Genomic DNA, 15,181 nt, shown 5'->3' with positions numbered 1-15,181 from the left:
AGCCAAGCAAGGCCTATAAAATAGGAGTTATATCAGAAAGCAACAGATGACTTGGAAGGGGAGGGAACAGCAGGAAGGGAGCAGCTTGGAAAAGATTTTCATTAGCCTGATCTCCCAAGTATCAAGTTTCTTTTTGTGATGTGCCTGTTTTTAAAAAGTCAAACATCCACTGAATTTGATGCAGGGACAACAGTCCTGAGCTGTTAAAAACACTTATCAAAATAAGCAGCTGGGTGGGGAACAGACTGTCAGTTCTCCCACTGAGGGAAAAGCTCATTCCTCAAACACGAGGGAGTTCGTGGTGGACGGAGACCCCAAAAACACAAAACTACAGGAGGCTGAGCTCCACCGGCGCCTCTGCTCACCCCAGAGTTTGGATCCTGCTCGTTGTTTGTTTTTAAAGAAAACCCAGCCAGTGCCACCCTTGTAACCAGAGAAGGTTAAACAAGGCAGAGAAGTTACTAAACACCAACTGAGAAAACATGAAATAAGAGACAGGCATCGGATCACCGCCATCACTGGTACCCGCGGGGGAACAAAAGGGGACGGCACAGAGGCAGGGTATCACCTGAGCCTCGCCACCCAGTTTATGAAAAATAATCATCATCTGTCAGTCATTTCAAATGCAAACCCTGTTGAAGTCATTAAGAGACACTGTTTGACCCACTTGCCTGAGGAACAAGCGTCTTACGTATCTGAAGTGGGGAGCATCGTGCCTTTACAGCTATAGTTGCTTAAAAGTTAAAAAAAGCCACGTTCTAATTAAAAAATTCTTCTTCACAGAGCGCTCCCCTCTTCCAAGAAAAGTTATTTCAATGCTCTGCCTCGGAATTTAATGAAACTTGAACCATGTCCAGAGGGCTCTTGGAGGGTAGGATGAAATCCCAATTCCCTAGCCAGTCATTCCATCTGTAGCTGAGCTGTGGGCTATAAACTGTCTGTCCTCAGCTCCCAGGGCTGTGCCCAAACACACTTGTCTGTCTGTCCACAAGCACATGATGTATACACAACCCAGGCGGCACCAGCCAGCTAGAAGACCCATCCCACAGCTGGCTGGTGGCACTGGATGTGCCATCGTGCAGAAAACAGAAGTTTGCACCTACGCAGCAGCAGGCAGGGTGGCAAGATGGTCTCTTTTCCGAGTTGATTACATCATGGCTGAGTCCTCAAAAGAATAGTGAGGTTAAGTCACTCCAAGGAATTACTGTTTTGTCGATAAAAAACACATTTTACCTGCCCTGCATCTGGTTTTGGTGGGCAAAGGGTTGAAGAACTGGCAGAAGGTACACAGGGATCCTGTGCTTGATCCTCACCCAGGCAGGTGGGAAAACACAGCTGTAGGCTGTAGCTCCGGCATCTGAACACAGGGAAATGCCAGCACCAAGACAGATACTACCTCCATCTCGGCAGAGGACAAGTGCATGGAGCCCTTCAAGAAGCTCAAAGCACAGACAAGAAGTGCTGTGTCTTCAGAGCGAAGATCTGACCCATTATCAAATTGCTTCAAGCATTCTCGGCTGGGAAGAGGTCACCAGAGGGCTGGGACACTTCTGCACAAAGATCAGGATGTCTCAGACATCAAGAGCACCTTTCCCAACCCAAGATGGGAGTCAGGCACTGAACTGATCCTATCACAGCTCCCACAGGTTAAGCTAATTGGATTGAGGTATTTAATTTCCATCTTACGAAAACGCAACTCAGGGCTGAGCCCGACTGCTGTGTGAGAAAAATCCTCCCGTGGCCACAAGTCACAAGATACACACTGTGCACCGCAGAGAGCTTGTGGAAAGCTCCAGATAGCTCAAGGATCAGAGAGGACAACAGCTCCCTGCAGGTCCCCTGCATCACCCCAGCAGCCCCAGCCAGGGATGATGCTCCGATTGGTGGCCAGGACGACCTGAGCTGGAGACCTGTGCCAAACCTCAGAGCTTCATGTCACCCTTCAAAGAGGGTTAAGCAGCTCCAGAGCCAAGGAACAGCTGGGTCTGACACCCTGATGGTACCTCTGAAATGGGGACCCACGACAAAGCTGCTCTGCTTCTAGAAAAGCTACTTCTGATTAACAATATTCTAATTAGCAGCAACAGCTTTGCCCTGATTTGCATCCCTAGAAGGTACTTTTCTATACCAAAACAACCAAATGATGTTAAACACCAGTGCTGAGGAAGCTTTGGCGAATTTGGGGGAAAAAAGTTTGGAAAAATCAGTCTCAGAAAAAAGCTGTGGCTCCAGAAGCAGCAGAGCTTGCAGTTTGCTTGGTTAGTTATGTAGATGAAGGCTATTTTAGAACAAACTTATGCTTTTAATTATTTTTGCATGAATTAGCAGGACGCTTCAACATAATTACACAGACTATCTAAACCCAGTAAAACTGTAACAGGCTGAATAACGGTGTAGGCACAAAGAGTTCAAGGCTGGCTGCACCCGCACAGCCGGAGCCACAGAGATGCCATTTGCACAGACCAGGCTGGGCAGAGAAGTGAAACTGGCTGGATTTGGCAACAGGACAACTTTGTGCATCCAGCAATGAGCTTTGTCACTCAATGTCACACAAAACCCTGCTGAGACAGCCCAGCACGACGTGCCAGACCTTCTGAAAGGCGCTGGAAAACAGAGTTATCCAGGCTAGCACCTAAACTAACCAGGAAGGGTTCCTGCACCCTCCTCCATTTTGCCTGCTCATCCCAACTGGAAAAAATCCCACAGGTTTCTACATCAGCAAATTGGCATGTCTGTGCCTGCAGAATAGCGTTTTCCTGGAGGCAAACTAAGAGCAAAGAGGCAGAGTTTAGCACAGGGATTTGAGCAAGGACTCCCAGGCTGGTCCCAGCCTCCCAGGAGAGCTGGCTTTTGGTGCAGAAAAACTCTGCTACTGAGAACATTCACACATGAAACAACCATCACACAGGCAGGGGTTGGCACGACCTCGGGTCAGTCGCTATTCAACGCTCAGGTTTACTTTTGTTTTATAAAAAAGCCAAAAGCTTAGGAGTTGCTCAACACGCAGAGTTGTGAAAGGGAAACATTATGAAGTGATTTGAAATTCCTGCAGAGAAGCTGCTGCACAAACAGCTCCAGGATTATCTTTCACCAGCAACCTCACCAGCAACCCCACAGTTCTCAAACCCAGATCACCTCCGCCAGCATCCGAACCACCTCCTGGATGGAAGGTGCTGTAATAATCAAACCCTCCTGGAGGAAGGGAGTGCACAGCTGAAACCCCGCTCTTTCCTCTTCTGCCCAAGAAAAGATGATGCGCGTGGAAGAAAGGAGGAAGTCAAATGCACCAAAATCCTCCTAGTTTTGGGTCTGTTGCTAACTCAAGCTCTCCTAACACCCAGGCTCGGTGAAGAGCAGAGCTGGGAAAGACCGACCACCCTTTGTACAAGCAGGAGCCTTTTCTTAACCTACATAACTCTGCAAAGCCCAAACTAGGGCAGTTATTTTAACAGAGCTGGGGAAGAACGTATGGACTCCAAACTTTTTCTGTAAAGAAATACATTTCTTCAGAACTTCACTGCATCAGCAGTACTGCAAGAGTCTCACTCCAGTTACATAAACCACCGCATGATCTCTTACAACCAGTTAATGATACGAGACACTACATATCTTAGACATTTTAATACTATGTTATAAAAAAAAGCTTGCTCAAACAATGGAAAAAACCTCATGAACTTTTTCCATCAGCTTCTTGATGCCTTACTGAAAGGATGTTTGTTCCCACTGCAGATATTTTTCTTCTGACAATTAACTGTTCTGCTTTACCCACACATTAAGAGGGTTGTGTGTGGGGAGAGCACATTTCAGCATTCCCTTTGATCGCCAGGAATCATTACACTAATTTTTAAAACAAGAAAACCATGACATTTGAGAGAGATTGCAGGTTACGGCCAGGCACAAACCTGATCTGAGATAGCTTTTTTTTTTTTTAAATGAGGGTAGATACAGATCACTACTCCAGTGTCATGCCACGTGCAAGCCCAATTATTCCAGAAGAGCTTCTCCAGAGTCAGGACATGCACAAGCCCTTATCTGAAGACATGCTCAAAACCACAGCAATCAGGTATTCTGCCACCAGTCCAAAAGGCAGCTGCTGCTTGTACTTTTAAAAACCTCACCTGGTCTCTAGTGCTTTGAAACCAGTTATCATACAACCTTTTGGATACTCCCTCCACTCTGTCATTTGCTGACGAGGTCAGTCTTGGCCCCAAAGCCCTTGGTGCCTTCCCAGCATCACCACAAAGAATGCAAGAGCGCAAAGCAAAAACCTGACGTACAAAAATGCGAAGGAAAAATTATTCCATCGAGAAAATTTGCAAGTGTGGCTTACTAACATCAAAACGAACACCTGGGAAATAAAAGATTATCTTGACCCACAGCCAAGAAGTTTTCTACATACACACAAGATTGCAAACCTTGGAGCACCTCTTGCAAGGGTACAAGTGAAAACAGGCTAAATGGAGCAAAAAAAGTATTCTCAGGACAAGGATCACTTGGGAAGCAGAACTGTTTGTTAACACAACCGGCTGCAACAGAGACACTTAACACCGTTCTGGTCCTCATGAACTCCATCTGTCTCCCCAAGATAGAAAATGTCAGTATAACAAAAAAAAAACCCAACCACCAAACCCCTAACCTAGACATTAGAAGAGAAGGACCTACATGACCAGATGGTCCACCTACCACCCTGCACTGCACTGCCTGGTCCTGAGCTCACACGAAGCTGCAAAGGAATGGCACAGGAGCCAGCCCATGTCCGGCAGACCTGAGATGGGCAGCTTTTGCCTGCTCTGGACTCTAGTTATCACCCACAAGAACTTCAAAACATGTCTACCAAAACAAGGACCAAATAAGGCAAGAGTTCTCTGCTGAGGAGAACCTGCAGTTCTTTGAAGGAGGAATGCTCAATTCAGCTCTTCTCAAAACTCATGAACGTATTTTAGCCGGAAAAAGTAAATGCAGAGAAGTGACACTTCCTTTCTCAGCTGCCTGTACATACAGAGGCTTCAGCAGGGCAGTGACAGCGCCGCGGGTTTTGTACTCCTGCAAGCTCTGCAGAACCAGCTCGGCTACGGCAGAGTACACCGAACTGAAATCATCTTCTGCACAGTCAGATCCTATCAGGGATCAGTGGCAGCATGAGGCACAGAGCACCCAGTGTGATTACTGTCCCCTGGCCAAGGCAGCTCACATGCCATCATGGGCACTTTGAGTCTGAGAAACACAGGTACACAAGGGCCATTTTCACCTGACTGCCTGATAAAAGGATTTAATTCCACTACCCCACAATAAGCAAAAAAGCTTAACAGCCAAGCCCCAATGATAAAATCTCTGTATCCAACCAAAAGCACGGGTGCTCCCTTCCTTCTCTGACCCAGGAACCCGAAGATGAAAGGACACCTACGCCAGCCCAATGAGCACCTTCTGCTCTCAGAGCCCCAGCCCAAAGCTACTGGGGAGGGACTGTCCCCAAGGAGCAGCCAGGGGGGAGCACTGGTAACATCCAGGCTAGAAACAGAAGAGTTATTTCATCAGGCAGCAGCCAGCTAGGAAAAAGCCCCACCCCAGGACAGCAGCATGCTCCCCTCACCCCCCAGGAGGCCAGGCCATCTCCTCCTCCCTCACCCCTGAGAGGAGGCTGGGGACCCACATGAGGGTGAGAGGACAGGACCACACTTGGTGTTGGGGACCTCATGGAGAGACAAGCCCTCACCAGTGACACAAAGGCAGAGCTGCCATTCTACGTGGCTTTATCCCACACCCACCCTGGACACCCCAGTTCCTCTCCACAGCTCTCCCAGGTCTCCCGTCGGGATCCTGTCCCAGCCCTTCATCTTCTTCACACCTCCCCAGACCTGACAGGGATCTCTCAGGCCCCTCCCCAGCCCTCCTCACCACTCCTCTCCCCACCACTCACCCCCTAAACATCTTTTAACCTCGTGGACACCCTCCTCATTCCCCACGTCCCCTCAAAGACCCTTTCAGACCCTCCCTAAAGCCCTTCTGAGCCAAGTATAGCCCCAAGCCCCCTTCCCAGGGACTCCTTCACCCTCTCCAAGCCCCAGAGACTCCTCCCGTCGCCTCTCCGCAGAGCTCCTTCTGCCCTCTCAAACCTCGGCAGGCCCCGGGGGCGCCCCAGCCCTCTCTCACCCCCTCCCTGAGCCCGCGAGATTCACAAACCCCCTCACTAAAGCTCCCTGCGCTTCCCCCCACCCCCTTCGCTGCACATCCCCCGCGGCACTACAGACCCCAAACTCTTCACCCCCCGCCCCAAAGGCCCTCCTGAAGGCGGGAGACCTTCACCCCTCTCCCGCGAGACCCTCCTCAGAGACTTTACCCCCCTAACACCCTCCCCTGAGGCACCTTACACCCCCCCCCCCCCGGCCCCTCCTCACCGAGCAGCAGCAGCTTCACCTCCTTGGCCGCCTTCTCGCCGTCCTCCCGCAGGTTGCGGTCGATCATCTTACTCCGCTCCACCGCCGCCTTGTCCTCGGCGCTCAGCGTACAACCCATGGCGGCGGCGGGAAAGGCCGGCGGGCGGCCCAGCCGCCGGCAGCGGGATGGAAGCGGGGCCGGTGCGGGGCTGCGCCTCTCGCCTGCCTCGGCCCGGGCGGCTCCCTGAGGCGGCGCCGGATATCCGGTTACGGCGGCGCGGGGCACGACGGGAAGTGCAGTCCGCAGGGGGCATGCTGGGAGCTGGGGGCGGGGCTTCCGCCTCGGTAGAGCGGGGCATGACGGGAGTAAGGGGAAAGGCCTCGCTTCCGCCTCGGTGGAGCGGGGCATGACGGGAGCTGTAGTCCTCCATGGGGGTGAGGGGAGGCCCCAGCGCCCCCCCGGGGCCCGACCCGGCCCCCGCAGCCCCGCGTCCCGTTTCCACCGCCCTCCCGCTCACGAAGGGGGGGGCTCCGGCCCCACGCCCCCCCCAGAGGGACAGGCTTTGGCCCCGCAGCCTGAGGGGCCCCCGAGGGGATGTGTGGAAGTGGGGGGGTGTTCCCCGCGGCTGGGGAGGGGGCTCAGGGGACCCAGAGGAGCGGGGCCACCCTGCTCCCATCTCCTGATGGCCGCACAGCGGGGAGGGGGACCTGGGGGACGCCCGCTCCCGAGGAGACCCTCTGTGCCGGGGCCGGAGTGACCCCAAAACCCGACAGCACCACCCCCCCACTCCCCCTCTCAGCTCCAGCACAGGATAACTTGTGCCCCCGCCCCCCCCAACCCCTCCCGGCGAGTGTCATGGGGCCCCCGATCCCCCATGGGGGTGACAAGGACGCCCCCCCCCCCCCCCCCCCCCGCACCCCAGCGAGGCACTCAGACCAGCTCTGCCCTTGCAGCCATGTTTGCCCCCAAACCAGCCCCCCCCGCTCCGCGCTACAGCTCGGGTTTGGGAGAGGCGACCACCGGCATGTAGACCCCGTCCCCACCGCGCCACTCCGTCCCCTCCACCGTGTCCTCATCGATCTGCCCCGGGATGCGAAAATCGACGGGGGGCTGGTCCCGCTTGGGGCTGGGGGTGCGGGGCCGGGGCTCAGTGGGACAACCAGTGCCCTGAAGGAACTGGAGGAAGTTCTCCTCGATGGAGCCCTCCCGGCTGGGCAGCCGCAGGTCCTCCTCGGGCGCCTGCTTGAAGAAACAAGTGAGGAGCCGCCCCAGCTCGCCTCGGATCTGCCGGTTGAGGCACCCGTAGAAGAAAGGGTTGGAGGTAAAGCAGAAGTAACCGAGCCAAGTGACCACGGTCTCAGCCGCCGGCCCCACCAAGGGCTGGGCGCTCAGGGCGGTGTAGAGGTGGAAGGAGAAGTAGGGCAACCAGCAGAAGAGGAATTGGCCTCCCACGGCCAACAGGATGGCGGCCGCTTTGCCCCCCCCGAACGTCCTCTGCGGGGTGGTCCGAGGAGCTCCCGAGGTGGTGACCATGGTGGAGCGGCTGCTGAGCGACTCGGAGCGATGTCGCGGCGTCTCCATCCAGGTGGGGAGGGGGCCGTGGTGCATGGCGGCCACCCGCGCGACCTTGAACATGCTGCAGTAGACCACCACGATGATGAGGAGGGGCAGGAGGAAGTAGAAAGCGGCAAAGAAGACCACGAAGAACTTGCAGTAGGGACCACGGCTCCATTGCAAGGAGCAGCCACGACCGGCGGGGACCGGCGGCCGGTCAGGGGACAACCAACCCAGCACGGGGACGAGGGAGGTGGCCACGGCTTTGAGCCAGACACCAACAAGGACGCAGGCCACCAGCCCCACCGTCATCCTCACCTCGTAGCGCATGGGGTGCACCACGTAGTAGTAACGTTCCACGTTGATGGTGGAGATGGAGAGGATGCACATGCTGATGAAGCAGACGCTGAGGAACAGGTAAACACGGCACATGGCCTCGCCAAAAACCGGGCTGTCAAAGACGGCCGAGCCGGAGAGCATCTCCAACGGCATCAGGGTGAGGGCAGCCAAAAAATCCACCAGGCAGAGGTGGAAGACGAAGACGAATTTACGCAACGCCGGCGTCTTCACGATGACGGTCATGACGGCGGCGTTGCCCACGATGGCCGTCAGGTCGATGAGCAGCATGAAGAAGAGCCCCACCGATTTGGAGGCCACATCTTTAGGTTTGCCGTCGGCTGTGCCATTGGGGGGCATGGGGCCTGGGGAGGGCTGGAGCCCCCGCGATGTCCTAGAGCCGTTCCAGGCCCACGGGGCGGGCAGGGAGGGCTCCATCCTGTGCCTCCGCGCCGGCGCTCACCGGCCCATTGCCCATCCTCGGGGCGGCCAGCGCGGGGTGGCCGGGCATCGCCAGGGAGTCACATCCTCGCCCACCCTACACCCGCCCGCCCGCCGGCCCCACAGCGTGGTCCGGGGACGGGTGCTGCCGTGGCGGTGGCACTCAGAGCACCCAAGGGTGCCCCCCGGCCCTGCTCATCTCCCTGCTCCTCGTTGCTGGGCAGCGCCGGGCACCTGCAGGGAAGGTAGAACCGTCAGTGGAGGGGGGAGCAACCCTGGGGGGACACGTGAGAGCCCAGAGAAGGGGTGGCAGCTTAGTGGTGACCCCCAGCCACAGCACCATCACCCCCAGCTCCCCCTCAGTGATCCCCACCCCCCGGCCCGCCAAACCGTTTTCTCAACCGAAAGCCTCATTCCCTCTGAAAAGGAACGATTCTGGGGCTAAAGCCCCCAAACTCCAATGTTTCAACCCAAAACACCCCAGTGGGATCCTTCACCCAGAGCCTGGGGACCACGAGGGGTTGCGGGGATGGGTGAGGGGTCACCGGCACCCCGGACGCCTGGGTTCACCCCTTGTGCTTTGATGGCCGTGCGTGACCCCCCAGCCCAAGCCCATCCCCAGGATGGGTGCTGCACCCCCACCCACCCCTATGGGTGCTACCGGCTGCAAAGCAGAGCCCAGCAGTGCGGGTGGGGGGCTGGCGGCCACCCCGGAGCCCCCCACCCATGGGTGCTTCCCCAGCGGGGAGGAGGTGCCCATCCCCTGCACCCCGGGGAGCCCTCGGGGCGGGGGGGTGTTTGCTGATGGAAGGGGGGTGCAGGCAGCGGGTGCCCCCTCCCCGCCTCTCCCCTCCATCCTCGCCGCCCCTGGGCGATGCCGCCGGCTGGGGTCCCCCCTCCCACCTCCGGAGGGGTCCCCCGGTGCCCCCCCACCCCCAGCCGCATCCCTCCCGCGTCCCCCACCTCCCGCCCCCGGGCATCGCCCCGGCGGGTCGGCTCGGCCGTGGCACCTACCCTGGGGGGCTGCATGGGGCCGCGGGCCGGGCCAAGGGCGGGGGGGCCCCGCGCCGGGCGGAGGACGGGGGGGGCCCCGGGCCGGGCGGGGATGCTCGGGGCCGGGCCGGGGCCGGAGCCGCTGCGGCGAGGGATGCTCCGCACCCGCCCGGCTGCTGGGTCCTAACGCCTCCCGCCAGCGCGGCGGTACCCCGGGCACGGCCCCCCCCAGCCCCCGGCCGCGCTGGAGCTGAGGGACCCCAGAGGTGGGGGGGTGGCGGCCGGCTGGAGCCTGATTTTGTTCCCTCCCACCCCGGATGGGGGATGGAGGGTGGGACCCCCTCCGGTTCTTGCCCCACGTGTTGCTTCAGGCCTCAGTTTCCCCAGTCGCCCCCCAAAGGCGTTGTTGAGGGGATGGGGGCAGGGGCACTGGAGGGGGTTGGGGGAGAACTGGGAGGGAGAGGCCTCTCGGGGGCCTTGGGGTGGGGAGGCAAAGGGGGAGATCTGGGGGAGAGGGGGGGTGACAGAGCAGGAGGCACCCTGGGATGGGGGGGGGTCGGGGAAGGAGGGGACAGGGGGCAGATCCGCAGTGCGGGGGCACAGGGTGGGGATGGGAACGGGTGCGGGGGGATGCACAGGGCCGGGGGGGGCGCTCAGAGGGGCCGCAGAGGCCCCCGGTTCTGCCCACCCCCAGCTCAGTGCCCCTTCCTTTTCTCCCAGTTCAGCAGTGGAGCAACTGGGATCAGGGCCGTTCCTCCCCCCCCCCATCCCATCACACTCGGTGCCTCAGTTTCCCCAGAGCCATTAGCTTACAGGGGGGGTTCCCCATCACCTCCAAGGACCAGCACCCCCCCAAAAGCCTTCACAGGCTGTGAACTTCCTCCTGGCAGAGCCCCGGCCCCCAGCCCAGGGGTGCCTGGCGGGGGGGGGACGCACAGGACGGAGCGGGCCCCATCCCCGGGGCCGGTGTGCGGAGGGCGGCGAGCGGCCGGCGGGCGAGGCGTGTGTCCCTGCCGCAGGCCCCGCGCGTCACGTGCCCATTGCTAGGTTACGAGGACCCAAAAATAAATCCATCCAAACCAGATTAGAAACGCGGGACCTCGAATGAACCGACCCCATCGTACTGGGGCCCGCAGACGGCTGCCGGTGGCTCCCCGGTCACCGCGGGCACCGGTCGCGTGGTCTCCCTATGAGCAGGATGCAGGGGACCTGTGGGGGCACCCATTCTGCCCCACATCCCCCCCACACCCCACCCTGGGTCCTTCCACTGCCCCGTGCAGCAGCGCAGGGATCAATCCTGCTCCCCAGGGTGGGGCAGAGCCCTGGGCCCCCCCTCCCCACTTGTCCCTGTGTGCACCAAAACCCAGGAGGGGCGCTGGGTGCTCACCCCAACCTGGGTGCCCACCCCACCAGCTCCTGCCTCCTCCCTCCCTCCTTCATCCTGGGTCACCCATCCTGGCCCCCACCCAGCACCCCAATGTTTTGGGGGTGTCTCACAGCGAGAAGGTCCCAGCACCCCCTGAGTCAGGAAGGACCCAGCTTCCCTCGCCGGGTGTCTGAAATGGGGGAGCACACGGGTGTATCCTGAGAATGGGGGGGCCCTGAGGGTTTTTCCTCCTCCTTGGGGAAACTGAGGCAGGGAGCCAGGGCTGCTCCTGCCCTGTCACGCCGGTGGCGGCGCCGGCGCAGGCAGGTTTATGGCTTTGCTGTTTCCTGCCACCGGAGCATCAATAATTCAGGGCCTGGGCAGCTGGGCCACGGCGGCAAAGCCTCGCAGCCGCCTGCAAATTCCCCCTGACCCCCACCCCAGGCCACCCTGCACCCGAGGGGGAGAACCCCCCCAAGTCCTGAGGGCACCCCACGCACCCCCAGTCCCTCTGCTCCAGCTGTGCTGAGCACCCTCCTTGGCACCCACCCTATGTGGGCCCCCCAAAACAGGGCCCCTTCGTGCAGCCCCTGAACCTGGTTCCCCCCCTGCCTCCCCGTCAGTTTTCCCCAGGGAGGTTCTGCCCCCCACAAAGGGGCTGGCTGCTGCCCCCACCCTACAGCCCAGCCAGACCCCTGGGACTCGGTATGGTGGGTGCTGGGGGGGGCTGCCTTGGCATTATGGAGCTTGTGGTGCACCAGCACCCACAGCACCCCATTATCTTGCCACCTCAGCACCGAGAAGCCATGGCACCCCAGTGCTCCAGTACCCTGGCACCCCAGTACCTCAGGACCCCGGCACCCCACCATACCAGCACCCAGTGGCCCTGGCAGCGCAGCGCCATGGCACCCCGGTGCTGTGGCACCCTGCTGTCCTGGCACCCTGGCACAGAGCACCCCGGCACCCTGGGATACCCACACCCCAGCACTCCAGCACCCTGGCACCCCAGCACCTCTGCAGCCCAGAACCCTGGCACCCTGGAATACCCATACCCCTGCACTACAGCACCCCAAAACCCTGGCACCCCAGTACCCTGGCACCCCAGTACCCTGGCACCCCAGCAGCCCAGAACCCTGGGATACCTGTACCCCTGCACCACAGCACCCCACCATCCTGGGATACCCCTACCCCTGGCAGCCCAGCACCCCTGGCACCCTGGTACCCCAGTACTCTGGGATACCCCTACCCCTCCACTCACCCCAGCACCCCAGGATGCCCGTACCCCAGCACCCCTGCACCCCAGCACCCTGGAATACCTGTACCCCAGCACCCCAACACCCTGGGATACCTGTACCCCTGCACCCCAGCACCCTGGCACCACAGCACCCCTGCAGCCCAGAACCCTGGCACCCTGGGATACCCGTACACCCTGCACCCCAGCATCCCAGAACCCTGGGATATGTGTACCCCAGCACCCTACCACCCCACCACCCTGGGATACCCCTACCACTGCAGCCCAGCACCGTGGCACTCCAGCACCCTGGTACCCCAGTACCCTGGGATACCCCTACCCCTCCGCTCACCCCAGTACCCCAGGATGCCCGTACCCCAGCACCCCTGCACCCTGGAATACCTGCACCCCAGCACCCCAACACCCTGGGATACCTGTACCCCTGTATCCCAGCACCCCAACACGCTGGCACAGCTGCCTGGCTCCTCCAGCACAGCTGGAGACCCCTGACCGAGCACGCCGGTCAATGTGTTTGCCCGTGTGTGCATGTGTGTGTATGCGTGTGTGTGGCTGGGGGGGGGGCCACACACCTGTGCCCACACCCAGAGGGTGCATCCATGTGCACACACCGCGCCGCCGTGTGAACCTGGGGGTTTGGCACGTGTGTGTCATCAGGGGGTGCACACACGTGTATGGGGTGCACACGTGTGTGCACGTGTCTCCGCTGCGTGTGTGTGTGTGTGTGTGTGTGTGTGCGCACTCAGGCATGTGAGGACCTGTCTGGCTGCATCTGTATCCTGGCACCAATCCTGCCCGACACATCACCGAGGGCACGGTGCTGTGCCAGCTGCCCCCATGACACCCTGGGTCCCCCCCAGGTTCCCTACTGAAGTGACACAAAGGACAGGGACACCCCACACACACACTTGGGGGCCTGGAGGGTTGGGGTGTGGGTGCTCGCAGCCTCCGGGGCTCCCCCACTGCAGGGGGGGGTCTGGGTGCTGGGTGGGGGCCGGGCTGGGCAGTGGGTGCTGGGCAGGGATTAGCACCTGGATTAAATCAGAAAAATCGAGGGCAATCAAAGGACAAAATTCCCCGTCAGCCGGCCCGGGGCGGGGGGGTAACAATAGCAGCGGTGAGGGGACAACATGGGGTGTCACCCAACCGGGGAGAGCACGTGTTTGGGGTGCAGGGAGCGGCTGAGGGGGGACACGACAGAGTGAGGGGCACCCTGGGGACACTCTGCTCCGTGTTGAAGGGGGTCCCCTTTAATTACTGCCCCCCACCCCCCAATAAAGTGCTGCATCATCTCAGCGCGGTTTGTTCCGGCTCTTTTCCCTCTAATTTTGGACCCAAAACCCAAGCACAAATGTTTTGCATCTAAAAATACACCCGGGAGGCAGAGACACGGCTGCGCGTGCTGGGGGGGGGGGAACGGGGGGGGCACAGAGCACCCCTGCCTGGCTGGGGGTGGCAGCACACAGGGGTGCCCCTCGGTGGGGACCCCAGGGCAGGATGTGTCCCCTCCATCCTGGGGGTGGTGGGTGTCACTGGGATGGGGCGGTACTGGGGAATTCGGGCTGGAACCGGGATGTGGGCCAGTGCTGGGGGGATGTGGGCCAATGGCGGGGGGTTTGGGCCAGTACCAGTGGGAGCCGGTGCTGGAGGGTGTGGACCCATGCCAGGGGCTGTGGGCCAGTGGCTGGGGCTGTGGGCCAGTGGCAGCGGGCGTGGGCTGGCACGGCGGGATGTGGGCAGGTACCGCTGTTGGGGACCAGCCCAGCGGGATGGGGCAGGCGCTGGGGCAGATGGATTTGGGGTGGGGTTGGGATGAGGGCGGAGGTGGAACTGGGGCGAGGAGGAGGACCGTGAGGGGATGGGGATGGGGATTGGATGGGGATGAGGGTGAGATGGGATGAGGATGGGGACAGGAAGGAGGATGAGGATGGGGATAGAAATGAGGATGATGGGGATGGGGACAGGGAAGAGGATGGGGATGATGGGAATGAGGATGATGCAGATGGAGATGGGGACAAGGATGGGGATGATGAGGATGGGGATGATGCAGATGGCGACAGGGATGAGGATGATGAGTGTGGGGGTGAGGATGGGGATGATGCAGACGGGGATGGGGACGGGGATGTGGCTGGGTGTGGGGATGGGACAGGGATGAGGACGATGGAGATGGAGATGGGGATGATGAAGAGGAGGATGAGGATGGGGATGATGCGGATGATGTATATGATGCAGATGGGGATGGGGACAGGGATGAGGATGATGAGGATGATGAGGATGATGGGGATGGGGACAGGGATGAGGATGATGAGGATGATGGGGATGATGAGGATGATGAGGATGATGAGGATGATGGGGACAGGGATGAGGATGATGAGGATGATGAGGATGATGGGGATGATGTGGATGATGGGGATGATGGGGATGGGGACAGGGATGAGGATGATGAGGATGATGAGGATGATGGGGATGGGGATGATGCAGACGCAGATGGGGACGGGGCTGAGGACGAGGGGGTGAGGACGGGCCCGGAGCCGATGCCGGTCGGGGGCCGGTTCCCGCCGGGGGTCTCAGCGCGGGGGGCGGGCACACACGCGCGGCCCGGGAGGGGTTAACGGCCGCTGCCGCCATTGGTGGCGGGCGCGGGGCGGCAGCCAATGGGCACCGGCCGTGCGCGGGGTGCGCGCGCCGGGGGGGCCGCCCCCAGACCCTGTCCCGGGGCCGCGGGAGCGCGCGGCGGCCGGCGGGGCCCGGCCCGGCCCGATCGGCCCCGATCGGCTCGGATCGGCCCGGCCCGGCCCGGCTCGGCTCGGATCGGATCGGCCCGGCTCGGATCGGCTCGGCCCGGATCGGCTCGGCCCGGCCTGGCC

General features: G+C 60.2%; 2 protein-coding genes across 2 annotated transcripts in view; both read right to left on the bottom strand.

The window, feature by feature from the left end:
* The window catches only part of GNAI3 (G protein subunit alpha i3), a 32,203-nt gene extending 25,555 nt beyond the window's left edge, over window positions 1-6,648 (bottom strand). The window contains exon 1 of the mRNA XM_074925784.1: window positions 6,396-6,648. Coding sequence (XP_074781885.1) covers window positions 6,396-6,513 — 118 coding nt within the window. The 5' untranslated portion in view covers window positions 6,514-6,648. The remainder of the gene's footprint in view (window positions 1-6,395) is intronic.
* A 714-nt stretch (window positions 6,649-7,362) lies between these two features.
* On the bottom strand, window positions 7,363-9,851 carry GPR61 (G protein-coupled receptor 61). Its single transcript, XM_074925559.1, has 2 exons — window positions 9,721-9,851; window positions 7,363-8,940 (listed from the first exon to the last, which is right to left on the bottom strand). The coding sequence occupies exon 2, from the start codon at window positions 8,701-8,703 to the stop codon at window positions 7,366-7,368; it is 1,338 nt and encodes a 445-aa protein (XP_074781660.1). The 5' UTR covers window positions 8,704-8,940; window positions 9,721-9,851; the 3' UTR covers window positions 7,363-7,365.
* Between the last annotated feature and the right edge of the window lie 5,330 nt (window positions 9,852-15,181).

The sequence above is a fragment of the Athene noctua genome, chromosome 23, assembly GCF_965140245.1.
Source record: "Athene noctua chromosome 23, bAthNoc1.hap1.1, whole genome shotgun sequence".
Taxonomy (NCBI): Eukaryota; Metazoa; Chordata; class Aves; order Strigiformes; family Strigidae; genus Athene; species Athene noctua.
The sequence above is the reverse complement of the archived record's forward strand: the minus strand, read 5'-3'. Positions and strand labels throughout refer to the sequence as shown.

Excerpts from the sequence above, each read along its gene's own strand:
- GPR61 (XM_074925559.1), bottom strand. The coding sequence starts at position 8,703 with ATGGAGCCCTCCCTGCCCGCCCCGTGGGCCTGGAACGGCTCTAGGACA.